Genomic DNA, 20,151 nt, shown 5'->3' on the forward strand with positions numbered 1-20,151 from the left:
GGGATACTGGTTTCCATTAAAGACCCATGTGTAAGGCAGTAGGAGAGGCAAAGAAACCCCCAAAACTCATCTGGAGTATCAAAGACAACCCGCCCCCCCATGGCCTAGTTTATCGAGCCTGGGGGCTCCCTTCCACCCCCAGAGGGAGCCCAACCCATACTGGGAGCACTGGGGAGAAGCAGTGGGGGGGGGTGGGTGTCAAATAAAGACTGAGACAGGCAGATCCATTAACCAAAATATCCTCCAGTTTCTATTCACAAGGAAAAGCTCCAGTCCATCTTTTTATTAATTTTTTTTTTTGAAAAATTTCCTGACGTTACAGAACTAAACTGAAATGTTTCTCTTCCACTCTTACATTTCATGACAAAACAGAAACTTCATGAGCCGAAAAAAGGGGGTGGGAGGGTGGGGGCGAGGGGGCAGGGAGGAGAGAGAAGCTTTATAAAACTAAGATCTGTGGCTCAGCGTTTTAACAGCTGAACGGAGAAAAAGGAATTAAAATGCTGTAATTAAAAAAAAAAAAACAAAACAAAAAACCAAAAAAATAATAAACCTCGTGAGTGGCCACGGAGAGCATGGAGGAACCGAAAAATTTACAAACTAGTTAAAACCTGGGGCTGGCTGCTAAGGGACTACACAGATGGATGGTGAGGTGAGGCCGAGGGTCCGCGTCGGGGCCCCTAGCTGCTTCCCATGCCCCCGGTCTCCGAGGAGAGCCTGCAACGAAGAAAAGGGCGTCAGAGTGGGCCCCAGTTTGGGGAAGGGAGGGGGGGAAAGGAGGAAGAGGAGGGATGAGGTGCAAAGGAGGAAGGGCTTCCCCATGGGGAGCGCCCTGGAGGGGGAAACAGTCCCCCAAAGGGAGGGAAGGGAGGAGGTTTTTGGGGTGCAGGGGGTTGCTTTATGCACAAGCAGCAGGGAAGGTGCGGCAAGAGGAGGGGGGAGGTGGAGCCTGCTGCACCCCCAATGATGTCCCCCCCCCTCCTCAAAATGGAGCCGGAGGGCTCCCCCCAGGGTGGGAGGGATCCAGACCAAGAGTGTCAGCAGGCTCTGCTCCAAGCAGCGGGGCCAAGCTTTTGGGGTGGGGACACCCAGGGGAAGGGGGACCCCGGGGTGCCCTGGGCACCCCAGGGTGAGGGCAGGCAGGAATTAGGCAGCGATTCCTGCAGGGAAGGGAGAGAGCAAGAGGCTGGGGGAGGGGGAGGGCTGTACCCCCACCACAGACCCCTCAGGGAGCGGGGGGGGTGAGGACACACGATGCAAGGGGGTCCCCGAGCAAGCAGGGACAACGCCAGCACCCCCAACCCGCACCGAGCGCCCCCAGGAGCTGCCACCTCCGCGGCTCAAAGCTTTTCCCTCCCTGCAATTTAAGGGGGGGGGCACCCCAATCTGAGTGGCAGCGAGCCCCCTCCCCAGAAAGAGGGCACCCCGCAAGGCCCCCTCCCCGGGGCTCAGCCCCCCGCTGTCAGCACAGATCTAGCAGAGCAGATTCTCACCGTGGCAACTTTATTACAGGTACAGACATTAAAGAGAGACAGGCGAGGCCGCGAGCCCCGTGGGCAACGTCACCAGGAATGCAATTAAATCCCAACTCGTTTATTCGGTAACGAACCCCTCCCACCACCCCACCACCCCCCCCCTTCCCCAAAACCGCGATTGCAACCAAGCTACTAAAAAAAAAAGAGGAAAAAAAAACCATAAAGCAACGGCTACAAGATAGCAGGATCGAGAAGGAATCGAACAGATCACTAGACTCCAGGCCGGGCTGGGACACAGGGAAAATTGTCTCTCGGCCGGCAAGAAAACTCCGTTCTAAGAAACATCACAAGCTCACTTTGGAGTAAAAAGGAGGAGGAGGAAAAAAAGAAAAACCCAGTGAAAAAGAGAAAAAAATTGCTCTTCCAAGTCTCCTCTATGGGGTCTCCATGCTGCCACCGATCTGCTGGTCCTCTAAGGCCACAAGCAGACTCAGTAAGGAGAAAATCTCTGCTTTTCCGCTTTCAGTTTGTTAGTGACACATGGCACAGCTGGAGCGGAGGTACCCTTAGCAGCAGACACAACATTTAGAGCCAGGAGAGGGACAGGTTTCATGCCAAGCAGACTGGAGACACAAGGGGCAGTCGGAAGAGGGTTGGGGAGGCTGGCGGGTGCTTCGGAGGCCCCCGCTGTGGCGAGCGAGGGGGTGGTGGTGGAGGAGGAAGAAGAAGAAGGGGTGGAGGGTTGAGAGAGGTTGATGCTGAGGTGGTCAGGGATCGTGACGGAGGCTGCCTGGGAGGAGGGTTTAGCGCTTTCTAAACTGTAACAGAGGAGAAAAGGAACAAAAAAAAAAATACGGGTGGGTGGAAGGGAACACCACAAAAAAAAAGCACAGGACAAACAGCGTAAAGTCGCACGAGCCGAGCTCGGGGAGGGAGGGAAGGAGGGAATGGCCCTGCAAGGACACAGCCGTGCCAGGCGAGGGTTGGCCTCACCTCTGAGCTGCACCGGGACCCCCCGCGCACCCCAGAGCCCTGGGCCGAGCCGTCAGCTCAGCTGCAAGGTCATCCCAGCGCCCTTGGAGCCGGGCACCTCAACACAACTGGTGGGGAGCAAGTGGAATAAGCCAAAAAAAGAAAAAGAAAAGAGAAATCACAGGCAGCTTCTCCTCTGCTCCCACTTGGGAGCAGGCTGGAGCTGCCACGCCACAGCGGCATCAACCCACGCGACACAGAAAGGTGACAAGTCCCTGCACAGACCTGGGGCTCGCTCAGCTCTCCTCCATCCAGAGCCCCGGGGGCTGAGGACCGGGGAGGACGTCGCTCCCAGCCCGACTCATCGCGGCGGACACGGGATGCCGCAGCGGGATGGGTCTGAGCGCACCGAGTCGGAGCCGGGCGCTAAATCCCCGGTGCGGCAGAGCGAGCCGCAGCGTGCCGCATGGCGGGCAGGCGGCCAGGCCCCACGTCGGGCTGCAGGGAAGCCAGCCGTCCCCATCGGGGCTCGCTGGCCGCTCCGAGGAGCCAAGCCAGCACCAACTTTTCTCCTTGGGATCCCAGCATCCCACTGGGAGATGCCTGGGATTCTCCAGGAGGAGGCCCAGGGGAGTCCCTCCTCTATCAGCCCACAAAAAAATCCCTCACCACACGAGCGCCGGATCAAAACAGCACAGCCCTAACTGCCGAGAGCCTGGCGGGGCCAGGCACGGCTTTTCAGCAGCCACAGGCTCCCTGTGGCCAGACCCCTTTCCAGCAGGGTCCGTTACCCTACGGCTTCCCGCAGACCAGGAGGCGATCGCACCAGGAAAAATGGGACAGCAGGCACAGGGAGGGGAAAAGGAAAGGAAAGAAGGGGGGTGGGGAACAACCAAAAATGGGAGAGGAAACCCCTTCCTCTCATGCGTTGGGGCACAAGGAGGGTCCCTGGCCCCAGGAGTGGTACCCCACGGCGCGGGCGTGCAGTGCCAGCCCCCCCGCCGACCCGCGGAGCCTCGTCGCCCGGAGACTTACCTGACATTAATTAGATACTGGGCCAAGCTAATGCTCGCTGCAGATCCAGTTATGGTAACCTGCCTGTCAGTAGATCCTTCCACTGGATTGGCAATTTTGATCTGCGCCCCAGACATCTGGCGGATCTCATTGATTTTGGCGCCCTGACGCCCGATGATGCAGCCAATCAACTGGGAGGGGGGGGAAACACGGCTTCATTAGCAGCAGGTTAAGAGCCAAGCATGTTAACCCATCCTCCTCCTCCCCTGTCATGTGTCTGGCCCCCACAGGGACAGGGGTGGCACCTCGAGGAAGGGTTCAGGGGGCCAGAGAAAGGGGTTTTCTGCCTTAAAGGCTGGCTGGAAGCGGGAGAAGGGAAGAAGGGCCAGCAAGAGCAGCCCAAGGAGGCAGTTTGGGGCGCAGCCCATCACCCGTGGGTGCTGTCACAAGCCCTCCTGCAGCTTTAAAGCTGAGCACGGGCAACCCCACACCCCGTTTTGTTAGAAGCAGAGCCCGGTGACCCACAGGGACAAGGGGGCAGCTGCCTGCCCGCGGCCCACCACCCTCCCTCCCCAACCCAGGCTGGGAAGGATGGATCCCATCCAGATACTTACATCATTTGGAATGGTGAGTTCGTGAGAGGTGGTTTGAGCGGAGGCATCCAAACCTGCTTAGAGACAGAGAAAAAGCAGGAGAAGTTCAGGGGGAGGCGGTGGGACAGAGGGGCGCAGCACAGACAGACCGCAGCAGTCAAGCCAGCATTTGCTGCTGGCTTCATGGCTACCTTGAAGACGGTTTAAAACGGAAGGGGAAGGGCAGAGCAAGCTGTGAGGTTACTCCAACCCTCCCCGCTGCTCCCCACCTCCTCCCCGCTCGCCTGCTTTCCCCCCCTTGCTCACCCCCAGTTTCTCTTCCCCCTTCTCCCCATCCCCACAATGTCACCACAGGATCTTCCATCCGGTCAGGACAGTCCCAGAGCAGTGCACCCTCACTGCAGGGGCTCCATTCGGGCACTCGGCTCTGCTGCCCGCTCCTTCACCAGCTTCAAAAGGCTACACTACCCCCCTTCCTCCTCTTCCTCCTCCTCCTCGCCGCCACAGCCCCGGCAGGGCAGTGCTACGCCGGCCGGCGCGGGCGCTGCGAGGCTGCTCACGTTTCAGGTGGGGTCAAGTGCGTGTGCTAAGTGGATTTGGTTTTTTTTTTTAAAGGTGTTTTTAACTTCCCCCATCCCAGCTCGCTCCCTGCTACAGGGAGCGGCGGGAGCCTCAAGACCTCACCCTAAGGCTTTGGCAGGGGCGAAGCAGCCTGGGGATACACAGGCAGCCAAGGGGGTTAACTCGGTGCTGTCTCCCCCCAAGTCGCCAGTGGTTCTGCCACTGGCAGCAAGCGAGGGCTCGGCTGCTGCAGGCGATCTGCTCCAGCAACTCCTCGAGCAAGGGGAATCGCTTCCCCCCTCCCAGTGCATGGTTGGGGGCTGGGGGTAAAGGAAGGGGGGGGCCCAAGGCTCGCTAACAGCGTCAGGCGGTGGATGACCAAGCCCTCCAACAAGTCCTGCTGCTCTCCACCGTCCAGCTGACTTCTGGGGCACGTACAACCAAGCCAGTCGGTACCTCCAGCCCTTCTAAGGCTCCCCTTGACCCCCCCTTTCCCCTCCCATCCGTGCACAAAGGCGGGCAGCATTTAACAGGGAGAACGAGACCCCGGTCAGTATTAATACACAATAGAATAACTACAGATTTTGTTTTTTAATCATTACCCCAATAGCCTTTCACCTCTGGAGAGCTGGATTCAATGCCTGTTAAGATACAAGTGACAATGAGTTTGGCTGTCTCAAGTTTAGAGCCCCAAATGGATATTTTAGCCATCTTAGCAAATCTACAGCAAATTTGGTACAACTCAACAGTTGCCTGCTCAGGACTGGAGTAGCCGGAGGGGAGAGAGAGGGTGCTGTGGGTCAGGGGGTCTCCCGGTGCATTGGCAGAGCTGTGGAGGATGCGGGTGAAGAGGAAGGAAAGCAGCATGGAGGCCCTGCCTGCTCAGTAGTTTGGTTTGGTTTTCTTTTTTCTACCCTTTGCGGCCCCCCGCGACTCGCAGAGGCCGGTACCAAGTCGCCCCCAGAGACGTCACGACAAAAATCATTACCTGGCCGGGCTCGGCTCTGGGGGAACGTTTGGTTTGGTTTGTTTTGAGAGCGCGAGACCCAAGCGGAGGCCCCGTTAGAGAGGAGCCAAGCAGCGGCTCGCAGGCTGGCCTTTGGCCCACGCTAGCGTACAGAAGAGAGAAGGAGTTTCCATACCACTGAATCCAGTGTTGCCATGAGACATTGGAAAGTGTGACTGTTGCATTGCCAACTGGTGCAGCTTGGTCAGCTAGAGGGGAAAGAGAGAAAGAAAAAGGCTGATGTTAGCCATTTCCCAAGCCCAAGGGGGCCAGGACTCACACAGCACGCACATCAACACAGACACTGCCAGAGGCACTGGGACCCTCCCCGGCCCCTCCATACACGGCCTGGCCCTCTCCGCACAGAGAGGAGGAAGGCACCAGGCCAAGGTGGGCTGGGAGGGGCTGTGCCCACCTCCTGGTGAAGCAAGGTGTGAAAGGAACTCAGGGAGAGAAGCAGAGAGGAGCAGGAGAGACGAGACGGCAGGGTGCTCACACCACACCATGCAGGGAGCGGCAGCGGGGACAGTAGTGCCACGAAGGGAGATGGGGATGGAGCCCGGCTCGGTTCAGCCCCCAGAGTAGCTCTTAGCCCAGCTTCCTTCTAGTCCTTCTCCTCCCTGGCCTGGCGCGTCAAAGCCCCCCGCCCTCGCTGCTCTAAGGGTGCCAGGCGCAGAGATCGGCCCCCACCGAGCCTGCAACGAGCCTATACGGGATGAGCATGGGTGCCAGAGGATGGTGGTGTCCGACAGCGAGCCGGGACAGCGCCGGCTGGGAGAGGCAGCCGCTGCCTGGACTGTCACGCCTCTCCCAAACGGTCCCCGACAGGCTGGCAGCAGCCTGGGCCGGGCCGGATCCAACCCCCCGCCCCCCGCCCCAACTGCCACCTGCGACCGCTCGCTGGGCCAGCTGTCCCCTGCCCCAGGAGAACCACCATGACAGTGAACCATCATGTGCTGTTTTTGTTTTCTCTTGATGGGCTGCGTGCCAAATTCAAGAGGAGAGGGCGGGGAGGGGGCAAGGGAAAAGCCAGAGCTGGTGTGAAATGCCAAGCCAGGGAGAGGTGGGTCGGAAAAAAAAATTATATATATATATAGGAGGGAAGTGTCAGAAAGAAGCGGGGGGGGAAGGAAAAAGGAGAGATCTGAGACCGGGTGAAGCTGGCTGCAGGAGGGCGAATTGAAGGGAGGCGAGTTTTTTGGGGGGGAGTTCGGATCGGATCGAGTGTTCAGCCCAAGCTGACGGCTAGCGGCTCGAGTCGAGAAAGCACGGAGAAAATTTTGGAAGGGGGGAGGAAGAGGGTGGATTTCAAGACAAGAAGTTGTAAACAAAACTTACATCTGGCTGTGGAATGGCATACTGTCCTTGAATGGTATAGGCCTACAAAAGGAGGAAAACAGTCCTATTAACAACCATCGGACAGCCACCCAGGGACAGACAGATTTCAACTAGCCAGGAAGTCAGAGAGCCAAGGTGGAGAGTTCTCCGGGGCGAGGGAAGTGGGGCAGGGAGAGGCAGGGGACGGATAAATGCTGTAACAAGCAGTTTCTAGTCGGGCGGTTACTCGAATTGGCCTTACGTGGCGGTTACAGGGAGGGAGTGGACAGTATGGCGCCGTCCCCCCCAAAAAAAAAAGTGGCAGACAAAAACAGAACGGCTGGGATCTTGATGAAGATGTATGGTGTGGTGGAGTCCGACAATGCTTCTAGCCCTGCGCCCCCCGCCTCGCCGACAGGGGAAGATCTCCAACGCCCCCGCCAGCCCTGCTAGCTCCCGGCCCCTCCTTTCCCCGGCCCAGCAGCCCCCCCCCCAAAAAAAAAGTCCCATTCCGAGTCCTCTCGTCACTTCCGCACGCCTAGGAAAACGTCGCCGGGCAAGCTAGAGGTAAATGCTGGAGCTGGCTACCGATGCTAGACAAGGCAAAAGAGAGGCATTCGGGGGGTGGGGGGGGTAACAAGGCTGAGTGCCTGACCTGCCACAATTCCATGTCTTGAGGTTAAAGGGACAGCCACAGACTTCAGATTCCTCCTGAAGCTACCCAGAAAGGGCGAGTCACTGGCTGGGGCCTGGCTGGCTAAGGTTTGGGGGGGTTGGGGGGGGCCGGGCAGGTGGGGGTGGGTGGGATAGGAAGGGGAGAGGGGGGTACACAGCCTCACTTCCAGGTCACCGGAAGAACTGCAGCCCAGGCTGGAATTGGCCCAAGTTCGTTGCCATGCAGTGGCTGCCGGGTGGCCTGCGTGAGGAGAGGTTGGTGGGCTCAGAGTCCAGTTCCCAGTGGACAGGAGTCCACAGCACAAAAGCCACCGTTGACGGTTTTGGGGGACGGGGACGGGGATGCCACCCTTGTTGGCAGTCTCAGAGAGGCCAAGGATTGAACGGGCCGTGGAGACTGAACTCCCCTCTCACCTCCTGAGGTGGTCCCTCCAAGTCAGAGTTGAGGCACATGGATGGGGCGGTGTGGGGGTAGCTCGCACTGCCGCTGCTGTACCTGTCCTGTGGATAAATTAGAGGACTTCAGTCTCCAGGGCTGTCAATCCGAAACCTTCCGCTAACACCAAAGTCACATCGACATTAGCTCTGCTTTTCGAGGGCTAACCCTGCTCTACGCACGACTCTGAGCTGCAAAGACAGAGCGCAACACCACCGGGAGCGGGGCCCGGATGGCTGCATGGGGCTGGCCGCGGCCCTGGGCCAGGGGAAAGGGGTGGAAGAGAAGGAGAGGGGAGAAGAAAGGGGAGGGGAGGGAAGAGATGCGTGGCTGTGGGAAGCCTGCTCCTCACTGCTCTAACGGGGAAGGCAACCTGCTCCCGCGCCGCGGGGGGGGCCGCATGGTACGGCCCTCCGCTTGCAAGAGGCGCGGGGGGGCACTGACGTACCGGCCAGGCGCTTCCCCCGGGGCGCAGAGCGGCAGGAGAAGCTGTCGGAGAGGCGGGGGGGGCTGACCGGGTTCAGGGAAGGGAGGAGGAAGAGGCAGGGAGGGCAAGGGATGGGGGGTGGGGGGGCCAAGGCGAGGAAGGGGACGGCGGCAGGTCAGTCCCCAAAACAAGCATGGCGTGCCAGCCGGGTGAGGGGGAAGGGCAGAGTCAGGCCTGGCTCTCAGGGAGGCCGGCGGCAGCTACCCCCTTCCCTGCCTACGGAGGCCTCCATCAACAATGCCAGACTCTGCCTGCGCTGCCCTGAGCGGGTCCCCTGGGCCGGCTAGGGGCTCCAGGCCCTGCCAGAGCCCACCCCAGAGGGGTCTCCCTGACAGCAGGAAGGCAGCGGATGCATTTGCACGAGTCGCCGCGTTTTTCTCCAAGCATTACAGCATCCCTGGGAACCAGTGACCCGCACCCAGGTCTGAGCCTCCCATCTTGCCCAGTGGCCCAGATGGGACCACAGGCGAGGATGCACAGCAAGCAGCCCCCACCCCAAACAGGGTCAGGGGGATTCAGGGCTTTACAGCAGACAGGATCCCAAGGGAGCCCTGTCACCTGTAACCTGGCTCGGCAGCAGGGAGCAAGCAACTCCCCTGGATCAGCTCAGCGCAGGAGGGACTAAATCCCACATCACCTGATGGCTACTCCTATCTGACACCCTCCCCTCATGCAAAACAAAACCTTTCCGCACCCCAGGCTAAGCCTTTGCACCTCAAGAGCCAGCCCCGGAGAGCAGAGAACCCCCCCAAACCTCTGGGCCGGTCACCCATAATGGGTCACGCCGAGTCCTCAGAGCCAGCCCCAGGCAGAGGGGCAAAGCCTGGATTTGGCAGCTGGAGTCTCGGCCTGATTCAAATCCCCCACCACACTGGGATTTTTTGGTTTTTTTTGGCTGGTTAACTCCAGAGCTGTTTGCCAGCAACCCCTCCTCCCAAAAATCAACCTTTTGGACCCCCACCCCATCCCACCTCTGCCCTCTTCCATCCCTCAGTGAGCTCAGCGAGGAAGGCTCGGAGAGGGCTCTGGGAGGCCGAGGCCAAGCAGAGCCTCTCTCTGCTGGAGGAAGCGGCGTGGGTGACAGGCACGCAGAGCAGCTGATGTGGGCTGGCAGCGTGGCAGCTCGGTAACACATCCCCTTCCCCTCCCTACCCCGCACCCCAGGAGCAGAGGAGAGGCCTTACCTGACCGCCTGCAAAGATGACGGGAGAGCTGGATGGCTTGGGTCGGTACGGGATGGTGACACCCTTCGGGGGAGACTGGGTGACAGGCAGAGAGCAGAGGTTAGACACCGAGTGCCACTGGCACCAACAACCCCCTCCCTGCACCCTAAATGCCAATACTCTGCTTCGGGTTAAAATCAGCCATTTGGGAGGATGCTGAGCAATCCTACTTCTTTCCTCATCCCAGGCATGGGGCCGAGGGAGGATGCCCGAGGAGCAGAGTGGCATGTGAGGGAGGCTTGGGACAGCAGGACGCTGCTGCTTGGTGTCACTGTGGCAGGCACTTGTCACCATGAAGCCATAGGTGACACCATTAGCCAGTGAGCAGCTCTAGAGGCCTGGCTCGACCCCTGTTTTAAGCAGCTCCCTGCCTCACCTGGATGAGGCTGTAATCCCCAGATATCCCTTTATCCCCTAGCAGCCACTTCTCTGTCCTCAGTGGTTTCCACTCACGAGGAGGGCTGCAGCTCACCAAGGACAGCGGGGATCCCTGCACTGCACGTGCCTCACTGGGGGGGTTCTTAACAGGCCCGCAGGGCAGCCCTACCTCAAGCATGACGACGCAGATCTGTTTGACGCACTCAATGATGGACTGTGGGATCCCAGCGATGGTAATGGCTCGCTCGGTCGAGTTGGGCAGCATGTCTCCTGCCACCTGGACCTGTGCCCCCGTACTCTGCAAAGTTTACGATTAAAAATAGGCGGTCAGACCCTGGCAAGGGCTGTGACCTCAACAACAAAACCCGTGGCCGGGTTATACATAGCCAAAACTCCCCCCCACCCCGCCCTTTCCCCAAAAATAAAGTCCTTTAATCCTAGCTGGAAATAACACGATGATCAGGAGCCCGGGGCAGGAGAGGAGGACCTGGGCTGCAGCCTTTCCCTGTAACCCAAGCCAAGCCTGTCTCTGCAGGCAGCAGAGCTGGACAGAGTTAATCCCCCAGCAGCCCAGGGTCGGCAGCACCCTGTGCTAAGTGGTATTACCAAGGGCAGCACAGGCCTGGTAGTGCATTCCCCCACCTCCCACAACTGGAGAAAGGCTGGAGGGAGGTGACTGAGAGCCCGGGGAAAGGGGGAGCAGGAACCCAGGCATCCCGCTGTGCAGGACAGCGCCGGGAAGGGGAAGGTCTGCCCCAAGTCTCAGTTTCACAAGCGCTAAAAATAAAAGCTCTAAAAAGGTCGAATGACACCACATTTCTACTATGTGGTACCACCCGGGGTGGGGGCTGACGCAAGGATTTACCCCTGGGGGCACCCTGACCCCGTGCATCCCCCCCCCTCGGGCTGGCCAACACACACCTCTCGTATCTCTTTGATCTTGCAGCCTCCTTTTCCAATGAGGGAACCACACTGGCTAGCAGGTACCACGAGCCGGAGGGTGACAGGGGGCCGGCTGGCAGCTGTACTGTTGGTCATGGAGCTGCTGATGTCCTGCGAGGAAGACGAGTTAGTCAGAGGGGTCAGCCCAGCGCAGTGCCCTCGCCAGAATGGCACGCAGGGAGGTGACGCACCCGGCAGAGGGACAGAGAGGATGACGCTGGCACGGGCAGCCGAGGCCAAGGTGACCCCAGGGTTCTCCCAGTCCTATTTCCCAGGACTTCATTAGCAGCCCAGAAACAAACAGGGCAACTTTTTGGGGAAGGAGGAAGCAGCCAAATTCGGTTGTCTCAACAAAAATGGGGGTTTAACCTCCACCAGCCCAGAGGCACCAGCTTGGTCACACCACAGCCAAATGGGAACTGGCTGTGTCAGTGCTGGAGGGGAACAAGTGGCTGGGGGCTCGATACACCCACAGCTCCCAGTTCAGCACGGAGCCTCCTGTTGTATCAGGGGATCAAGGCAGGAACGGCTCCAGGGAAAAAACAAGCCCAGCACCGATTACAGTGGTCATGTGCTGGCAGGGGGAGGGGAGGCACAAGGCCACAGCTCAGCTGACCTACTAAAATAAAAGCTTTAACTCCAAGCCCAGCGCTCAGAGTGCCGGCAGCCAGGAGCCACGCTCAGACAGGAAGCCCTCAGAAGACTCCAGCTCTCAGGGTATGGCAGAAACAGCTCTGGGCTCAGCAGCCTTTTAGGCAGAGGCGAGAGCAGAGGGGCCTTGGGGACAGATCTGCTGGTGTTGGGCTGTCTCCTCCCAGGAAAGGGTCCCAAATCCAAATGGAAACAGGATTTTTTATCCCCGCAGGCAAGGGGAGGGCCATGGAGCTCTGCCCCACACCAGGCAAGGAGCGCTCACACCTTCCAAACGATGCGGAGCAGGATAGAAAGCTCCTCAACACCACGGCTCTGAGCAGGCTCTAAAACCTGCAGCCAGGATCCGGGTTATCCAGGATATCCAGGATCAACATCCCCCCAAGAAGCCACCGACTTAGCGGGACCAGGGGCACAACGCAGCTCCTCCTTCAGCGCCGCACAGCCGCGCCCCCAGGTCCCCTCCTCAGCAGGGCCGGAGATAAAGCCAAGCCCCCACTGCCCACCAGGGCATGCTAAAGGAGAACCAGCACGACTACGCAGGAGGATGAGGGAAGCCAGGGGAGTTTCGATGCCCTGCTGCTTTAAACTGTTTAATCAGTGGCCACAGGGTGTTTTCAGCCCAGGACAGAGCTCTAGCACTCAGCAAGCAGCCACTTAAGGATGGCTGAGCGCACACTGGGAAGTGTCACTACCTGGACCTTGACCCTGAGCTCACAGCCGGGCAAAGATCAGGCCTCACAGAGAAAACACCGCCAGCCCATGCGGAACAAGCGCATCCTGCTGCTCATCCCCAGGGAAAAGCTTTTCCTTGTACTCCCGACTCCCTGGCACGCTCTGGGGCAGATCCCAGGGTAAATTTATCTGGGGACAGGGGTAAAGGATGACTGCAGGGAGGGCAGCAGCCGATGCTTGCTCACTGTGGGCGGGGGGAGCTCGAGGCCGCAGACGCACCTCTTCCAGTTTGTCAATAATCATTGCAAAAGCTTTGAAGATGGCATTGGTGGGTCCAGCGAGGGTAATGATCCGTTCGGGGCAGTTCCCTTCTGAGATGTTAATGCGAGCACCACTCTGCGGGAGGAAAGGGAGCAATCATCAGGGCTCCTTGCCCCCTCACTCAGATCCCCAAAAGCAGCAGCGGGTCCACGCAGCCGGCTCAGTTCTGTGCGGGGCGGCTGGCGTCCCCTGGGATCCACTGCCACTGACGAAGCCTTCCTCCCTCCCTCGGCTCGGCTCCGGGCAGCCATCTTAGCCTCCTCGGCTTCCTGCCCCGGCCCTGCCTACACCTCCCAGCATGCCTCGCGCCCGCCGGCTCCCATCTGCTGCCGGTGCCGCTGGCACCGCACTGCCTGCAAATTCCTTTTAAGGTCCGCGCCACCACAGCCCTGCTGGATCCCTCCGGGTCCCCCCCAACTCTCCCGGCCCCGGGACTCACCTCCTCGCGCATCTTCTTCACAGACTCCCCTTTCTGTGTGGAGGGAGAGAAGGGAGAGGCGTTAGTGTAGCCTGTGCTGGGCAGCGAGGGGGGTGGAAAGGGAGGCAGGGCAAGGGGGTTTGTTGCTCACTTACCTTCCCAATGATGCTTCCCACCTCCTGAGATGGAAACAAAAGCCACGTTTAGTCAGTGCTTTAAAAACTCCAGGAGTCCCAAGCTTAAAAACTCCTTTTTTTCAGCCAAAACAAGTTCCTCAGGACCCCAGATACCCCCCCAGAGACATAGTGACACCTTGCTCCCAGCTGACCTCTCCATCAGGTCACTTCTCCCCCCTCTCCCAGGCTGTTATTTTTATTGATGCGCTGCGTTTTTAAAACGCCGCCTCACTCGCCATGAGATATCCAGGAGTGGGCCGGGTGCCAAGGAGCGCATTCCTAACACCACTGCCTAATGGCCGCAATAACGAGGCAGCCCAGAGTCGTCCGACCGACACAATTTACTGCCATGGAAGCGCCCAGCCTCTGTGCAGCCTGCTGGAAGGGCCGTCCCTGCGTTGGTTGAAGGGTTTTGGCACAGCCCTGCGTCCCACGGACACGTACCTTTCCGTGCATAAGTAGCCGGATGGTGAGTGTGACATTTAAACCACCTTCAATAACACCGGTGTCCATCTTGAGCTGCGTTGGGTTGAGTCAGGCTTCGTCAGTTGTCAGATCTTTGGTCGCTGGGCGAGCAGAGCTACAAATGAGAGAGGAATTGCATTTGAAGGACTCGACCAACCCTCCCCAGCCAGTTTCAAGCCCATCCCAGGGAGATTCAAGCCCCACTATTACTTTCTTCTCCCCTTGAGTACCCCCCGGCAGTTTTAGGGCCACGCTCCTCTCCAAGCAGAGATCAGGAGAGCCAATCCACAGTGGTTCAGCTCCCCAACACGCTGCTCCTCCTGCCAGACATTTTCCAGGGCAGATGAACTGGCACAATCCCACCTGCATCAAGCAACAGCCAGAGCTACAAAGGTCTTGCTCATCCCCTGCCTCCTTCCAGCCCCACTCCTCGCAGAGGCTTTACCTACAGCTCCGGGGAACTTGCCTCTACTTGTGAGCCCCACACCTTAATTTAGATTATGAGTTTTCCTCCACAGCTGCGTGTAGACACACACACACACCAGACGGAGCGACTGCCCCATTTCCCTTTGGTTTAACCCACCTGGGGAGCTGGCCTGTTGAGAAAAAAATTAAAAAATAACTTATCTGCACCCTGAGCCTGCGTGGGGAGGCCTTTCAGACCAGTTTCCAAGTTGATTTACTCAAACCAGATAAGGCCACATGAGCACACGATCGGGTTTCAAACAACCTGCGGCCTGAGTCGACAGCAGTTGCAAAACACCACGACCGGCCACCAGCTCGACCAGTCAGCCATTTAGCTTTAAAAATAAATTAAATAAACTAAATTGCAGCTGGTTTTTTTATCAGTCCAGCTGGTCACAGCCCCATCAAAGTTTAACCAAGCCCAGGAAGAGAAGCCGGGGCAAGGGCAGGGGGATTAATCTGGCAGGGGACCATGCCAAGCGGGCAGTGCTGCCTCACTCTGGGTTAATGCTCTTTTAAGGGGAAGCCACTGGCACAGAAGAGGGTTATTTTGCCCTAGCAGGGAGTTACAGCCTCCATAAAACTCTGCCTGACATCCCATCAGATCCAAAAAGGCACCCGTTTTCCTAGTTTGGAAAGAAGGGCTCAGGATCCGAGCCCAGTGGTGGCAGAGCGAGGAGGAGAGTCTAGACCCGAGCCCACGAGTTGGTTGTTTACGAGTTTCCCAGTTCACCGGAGGTGGCAGGAGCCTCGCTGGCACCCGCCGCGTCTCTCCAGCTCTGAACCCACTCCTCCTCCCACCAGTTCAGCGTCCCAGTTTGCCTTCGTTAGCATTAATTTGCTTTCCTAGCAGCGGTTTTGCCAGTCGAACGAGCTTGGGTCGGTTACAGGGCCGCCTTGCAGCCCGCCGGGGACAAAAGGAGCCGACCAAACCTGCCGGGGGGTTACGCAAAGGGAGAAGCGAAGCCGTGCAGGGCAGGCCGAGGCTGGCAGGCAGCCGTCACTCCAATCCGGGCTCACAGAGAGTCAAACTTCTCCTTACCTCCATCCGGCAGCCCTGCCTGCCTCCACAGCGCACATGGAAGGGAAAGCCCCTGCCCACAGCCTGTACCGGCATCAAACACCCACCCAGGGGCCTCCCCGCTCAGGATCCCGGCCCCAAACTGGGACCGTTTTGGTGGAGGGAACTGGTTGCCGGGACAGGGATTTGGCTCCAAAACCAGCCTGTCCCTCAGGCGAGAGGAAACGTGGCCTAAAACCAGCTCATCCCTGTGGCGGGGCGGAGAGGGAAACAAGTCCAGGGCTGGAGATCCCAGCTCCAAACCCGAAGGGGCGGGGGGGGCGCCACGGACCGATCCCCAGGTCTGGGATTGAGTCTCTGGACTGGGCCCATCCATAAAGTGGGGTGGGGGGGGTCCCCAGGCCCGGGATCACGGCTTTAAACCGGATCCGGACTCCGGAGGGGGAAAAACCGGCAGAGTCCCGGGAGGACAGCTCAGCCCCAGCTCGGTCCCGAGTTGGGGGGGCAGCTCTGGGCCCCAAACCGAGCCGGGAGAGGCGGCTTTGAGGCTCTAATAACACCACGGGACGGGGAGGGGAGGGACGGGACACACAGACAGAGCCCAAGCCCGGGATCGCAGCTCCGAACCGGGCCGGTCCAGGGGGGCGCTGGGGGAACCCCGACCCCCTGGGGGGGTGGGGGGCGGGGGGGGACTGACGGCTCCAAGCCGTGTTTGCATCCCGTCCCCCCCCGGCGGCGGCGCCGCGAACTGGGCCGGGGTGAAACAACTCGGGATGGCGGCAAAAACGGGCCCGGCCGTTAGAAAAAAAAAAATAAATAAAGCAAAACGAACACACAAAAAAGGGTAAAAAAGAGGGTGAAAAAAAAATCCCACCCCCACCCCCCCGGTCCGCCCCCCCGAAACGGCTCGGTATCGGGGGGGGGGGGGGGGGTGGGGGTGGCGGCGCCATGTGACGCACGCGGCTCCCCGGGCCCTTCCCCCCGGTCCCGGTCCCCGCCGGGGGGGGGGAAGGGGTGGCTGTGCCCCCCACCCTCCCCTCCTCTCCCCTCCCCCCCCCCGTCCGCTCCGCCGGCGGCGCAGCGCGCGCGCAGGCCGCGGCCTAGGCCGCGACTAGGCCGCACGTAGGCCGCGGGCTGGCGTGAGGGCGCGGCCGGCGACGAGCGGCGGCGGGCGGCGCTGGGGCGCTACGCGAGGCCGCGGCTCCGCGGCCGTTGTGGAGACCGGCGGCGGATGGCGGCGGGGCGAGGTTTGGGAAGGGGTCGGGAGGCGGCGTTTTTGGGGGGGTGGGGGGGGGGGGGTCGGGCCTACCTGGAGCGGCGCCGGTAACGGCGGCGGGAGAAGGGCGCTCCGGGCGGAGCGGGAGGAGGGAGGGCGGGGAGGAGGGGAGGGAGGTGGGGGGGGAAAGGGAGCGCGCCGGGGCGGGCGGGCGGGATGGCGGCGGGAGGAGGCGGCGGCGGCGGCGGCTGCTCCTGCTGCGGCGGCCGCGGCGGGTCTGGGAGGGGGCGGCGGGAGCGGCCCGATTTACACCCCGCCCCGACCCGGAAACGGACGCCGCGCACCAGCGAGGCGCGGCGGGGCGGGGATAGAGCGGCCACCTCCCCCTCCCCGCGCCCCGCCCTGCCGCGCTCGCACCAGAGAGTTGGGGTGGGGGGGGCAGAGGGTTGAGCGGCAGCTGAGGACCGCAGCGCCACCGGCGGCTCGGAGGACTTCGTGGAAAGGGTCTTCAGTGGGGCGGTGGAGGCAGGAGGTGGCAATGGGGGGCAATGAGAGGGAAGGGGGGCAATGAGGGACAATGGGGGAGCAATAGGGATGGGGGACAATAGGAGAGGGGGCAAGGGGGCAGGAGGGGGAATGGGGGGCGATGGGAGGGAACGGGGCAATAGGGGGCAATAGGAAGGAATGGGGGGGCAATAGGGACGGGGGGCAATAGAGGAGGGGGCAAGGTGGCAGGAGGGGGCAATGGGAGGGAATGGGGGGCAACGGAAAGGAATGGGGGGGCATGAGGAAGGCGGTGGGAGGGGGAATGGCGGCAGGAGGGGGCAACGGGAGGGAATGGAGGCAATAGGGATGGGGGGCAATAGGGGAGGGGGGCAAGAGGGCAGAAAGGGGGTAATGGGGGTCGGGGGCAAAAACGGGGTGGGGGAGGAGGAGACCATGGGGGCAACGAGGGGCAATGGGTGGGGCAGGTGCAGCCCCCCCCCCCCCCCCAGGGGCCGACGGGGGCCATTGTCATCCCCCCAACACCCCAATGGTGAGAAGGAGACACTGACACGACGGGGTATCCCAGGGCTTTATTGGGGGGCAGCAGGGGCACCCCACCACACAGCAACCGGCAGCTGGGCCCCCCACGGGACCACGGGGTGAGGGGATACAGGGGGACCCCATGGGCATGGGGACACAATGGGCATGGGCACACAGGTAGGCACAGGTGTCATGGGTGGACATGGGAGGTCCCACATGGTCATGGGTGGTTCCAGGTGGTCATGGATGGGCACAGATGGTCATGGGTCATCCTGGTTGGTCATGCGTGGTCATGGGTGGACACAGGAGGTCCCAGGTAGACATGAGTGGTTCCAAGAGGTCACAGATGGGCACAGATGGTCATGGGTCATCCTGGTTGGTCATGCATAGTCATGGGTGGACACGGGAGGTCCCAGGTAGATATGGGTGGTGCTGGTGGTCATGGGCACATGGTTGGCCATGGGAGGACACAGGTGATCATGTCTGGCCACGCATGGTCCCAGCACCCAGGAGGACATGGCGGGGCTGGGGTGGTCGTGGGCACGCGGGCGGTCACAGGAGGACACGCGTGGTCACAGGAAGACACAGGAGGCCATGGGTGGTCATGGGTGGTCACGGGTGGCCATGGCAGGACACGGATGCCGGGCAGTGATGGTGGCCTCAGTCTGAGTCGCTGCTGGAGGAGGAGGAGGACGACGACGACGAAGAGCGCTGCAGGGAGACAAGACAGCCATGAGCACCCAGGAGGGGGGCTGACACTGACCCCCCTGTGTCCCCCAAGTCTCCCCCCTCACCTTGTGCCTCTTCTGGGCCTTCTTCATCCTCTTCTTCATCTTCTTTGCCGCCTTCTTGTCCAGCCCGGTGGGGTACAAGGGGGGTACGCTGGGGTGGGGGGGCTGCAGGGGGGTGCACCCTGGGGGTCCCATTGGGCACAAGGGGGGTCCTGAGGGGGCCAAGGGAGCCCCTGCGGGGTACGGAGCAGGGCCGGTGGGGTATGGGGGCTGCCCAGGCCCTCCCATCGGGTTTGGGGGTACCCCGGGGGGCGGGTACACAGGGTTGTGGGGTTGGGGCTGGGGGGGGTGCACAGGGTTTGGGGGGTACACGGGGTTGGGGGGGGGTGGCTGCCCTTGGGGAGGGAGAAAAGAGAAAATTGAGTGGAGGACTCCAACCCTCTCACTGCCCCGGGGGGGCAGGAGTGGGGGCCAGGCAGCACCCCCCAAATTTGGGGGTGTCCCCCCCACAGTTTATCAGACCCCCACCTTACCTGCACTGGGGTCCCACATGGCGGGTGGCAGCTCCGGGACCTGGGGGGAGCACATGGGGTGAGCAGAGGCCTCCCCAAAACCCCAGGAGGGGTCTCTGGGGAACCCCCACCACTGTGGGGAACCCCCAAATCCGTGGGGACCCCCCCAGCTGCCTCTGAGTCACAGCAGCTCGGAGGGGGGCCTAGCTGTGTCCCCCGTCCCGGGGCTGGATCCAGGGGAGTGGGGGGTGCCGGGGGGGCATTTGGGGGGGGCAGAGGGGTTTAGGGGTGCAGGCATCAAGGGGGTGTAGGGGGGACTTGGGGGTTGGGGGGACGTGGGGTGGGGTGGGTGGGGGGCTCAGAGGTCACTGCGGCAGGGCTCAGGGGTTACAGGGTGGGTCAGGGGATCTGAGGGGTGCAGGGGGATCTGGGGGTGCACCGGGAGGATTTGGGGGTGCAGGAGGGACTGGGGGTGCACAGGGGGAATCTGGGGGGTGCAGAAGGAGACTGGGGGGGTGCATAGGGGCTGCAGGGAGAATTTGAGGGTGTGGGGGGCTGGGGGTGCACTGGGGTGCAGAAAGGATGTAGGGGTGCACAGGGATGATCGGGGGGGTGCAGAACGAGACTTTGGGGTACATAGGGGCTGCAAGGAGGATTTGGGGGTGCAGGGGGGACCGGGGGGTGCAGAGGGGATTTGGGGGTGCACAGTGGGGGATCTGGGGGTTGCAGAAGGAGACTTGGGGTGCATAGGGGCTGCAGGGAGGATTTGGGGGACCTGGGGGGGTGCAGAGGGGATCTGGGGGTTGCAGAAGGACACTCGGGGTGCATAGGGGCTGCAGGAAGGATTTTGGGGACCTGGGGGGGTGCAGGGGGGATCTGGGGGTTGCAGAAGGAGACTCGGGGTGCATAGGGGCTGCAGGGAGGATTTGGGGGGGCTGGGGGGTGCAGAGGGGATCTGGGGGTTGCAGAAGGAGACTCGGGGTGCATAGGGGCTGCAGGGAGGATTTTGGGGACCTGGGGGGGTGCAGGGGGGATCTGGGGGTTGCAGAAGGAGACTCGGGGTGCATAGGGGCTGCAGGGAGGATTTGGGGGGGCTGGGGGGTGCAGAGGGGATCTGGGGGTTGCAGAAGGAGACTCGGGGTGCATAGGGGCTGCAGGGAGGATTTGGGGGTGCAGAGGGGGTCGGGGGTGGGGGTGTCGGCTCCAACCTGCCGCCTCCGCTCCGGCCGCGGCCCCGCCCGTCAGGAAGCGGGGGGGGGGGGGAGGGGCCGGACGTTTGGGTCCTCCCCGGGGCGGGGCCGGGACTCCGGGGTTGTTGTTGTTGTTCCCCTCCCCCCACGCCCCCCCCACGCCCCTCCCCCCCCCCGTGCCTCAGTTTCCCTCCGTACCCACCTC

At 61.2% G+C, this 20,151-nt stretch overlaps 2 protein-coding genes across 14 annotated transcripts; both read right to left on the minus strand.

The window, feature by feature from the left end:
- Nucleotides 1-268: 268 nt before the first annotated feature.
- Nucleotides 269-16,767, minus strand: PCBP2 (poly(rC) binding protein 2). 11 transcript variants are annotated; one of them, XM_064474433.1, is made up of 16 exons: nucleotides 16,581-16,767; nucleotides 13,765-13,900; nucleotides 13,300-13,323; nucleotides 13,166-13,198; nucleotides 12,685-12,801; nucleotides 11,059-11,190; nucleotides 10,307-10,435; nucleotides 9,721-9,795; nucleotides 8,028-8,114; nucleotides 7,789-7,854; nucleotides 6,960-7,001; nucleotides 5,758-5,830; nucleotides 5,218-5,256; nucleotides 4,076-4,131; nucleotides 3,483-3,652; nucleotides 269-717 (listed from the first exon to the last, which is right to left on the minus strand). In XM_064474433.1, exons 2-16 carry the CDS (start codon nucleotides 13,831-13,833, stop codon nucleotides 681-683), a joined length of 1,149 nt encoding a protein of 382 aa, XP_064330503.1. In that variant the 5' UTR covers nucleotides 13,834-13,900; nucleotides 16,581-16,767; the 3' UTR covers nucleotides 269-680. The 11 variants fall into 11 exon arrangements, with proteins under 11 accessions (XP_064330503.1, XP_064330504.1, XP_064330505.1 ...); XM_064474434.1 differs by having other exon boundaries at nucleotides 4,076-4,128; nucleotides 16,581-16,766; XM_064474435.1 differs by lacking the exon at nucleotides 5,218-5,256 and having other exon boundaries at nucleotides 16,581-16,766.
- A 781-nt stretch (nucleotides 16,768-17,548) lies between these two features.
- PRR13 (proline rich 13) lies at nucleotides 17,549-20,015 on the minus strand. 3 transcript variants are annotated; one of them, XM_064474496.1, is made up of 4 exons: nucleotides 19,965-20,015; nucleotides 18,778-18,817; nucleotides 18,308-18,358; nucleotides 17,549-18,224 (listed from the first exon to the last, which is right to left on the minus strand). In XM_064474496.1, the coding sequence occupies exons 2-4, from the start codon at nucleotides 18,794-18,796 to the stop codon at nucleotides 17,953-17,955; spliced, it is 342 nt and encodes a 113-aa protein (XP_064330566.1). In that variant the 5' UTR covers nucleotides 18,797-18,817; nucleotides 19,965-20,015; the 3' UTR covers nucleotides 17,549-17,952. The 3 variants fall into 3 exon arrangements, with proteins under 3 accessions (XP_064330566.1, XP_064330565.1, XP_064330564.1); XM_064474495.1 differs by having other exon boundaries at nucleotides 18,308-18,361; XM_064474494.1 differs by having other exon boundaries at nucleotides 18,308-18,639.
- Between the last annotated feature and the right edge of the window lie 136 nt (nucleotides 20,016-20,151).

This window comes from Phalacrocorax carbo, chromosome 27 (genome assembly GCF_963921805.1).
Source record: "Phalacrocorax carbo chromosome 27, bPhaCar2.1, whole genome shotgun sequence".
NCBI lineage: Eukaryota > Metazoa > Chordata > Aves > Suliformes > Phalacrocoracidae > Phalacrocorax > Phalacrocorax carbo.

What these genes read in the sequence shown, in the direction of transcription:
- PCBP2 (XM_064474433.1), bottom strand. Translation starts at nt 13,833, where the DNA reads ATGGACACCGGTGTTATTGAAGGTGGTTTAAATGTCACACTCACCATC. An exon ending in CCTGGGCTGCAGTTCTTCCG is followed by an intron (nt 7,002 to 7,788) that starts GTGACCTGGAAG and finishes CTCCTTTTGTAG; the next exon opens with GCCTATACCATTCAAGGACA. An exon ending in AGAGGTGAAAGGCTATTGGG is followed by an intron (nt 4,132 to 5,217) that starts GTAATGATTAAA and finishes TCTGTCTCTAAG; the next exon opens with CAGGTTTGGATGCCTCCGCT.
- PRR13 (XM_064474494.1), bottom strand. An exon ending in AGGCCCAGAAGAGGCACAAG is followed by an intron (nt 18,225 to 18,307) that starts GTGAGGGGGGAG and finishes GTCTCCCTGCAG; the next exon opens with CGCTCTTCGTCGTCGTCGTC.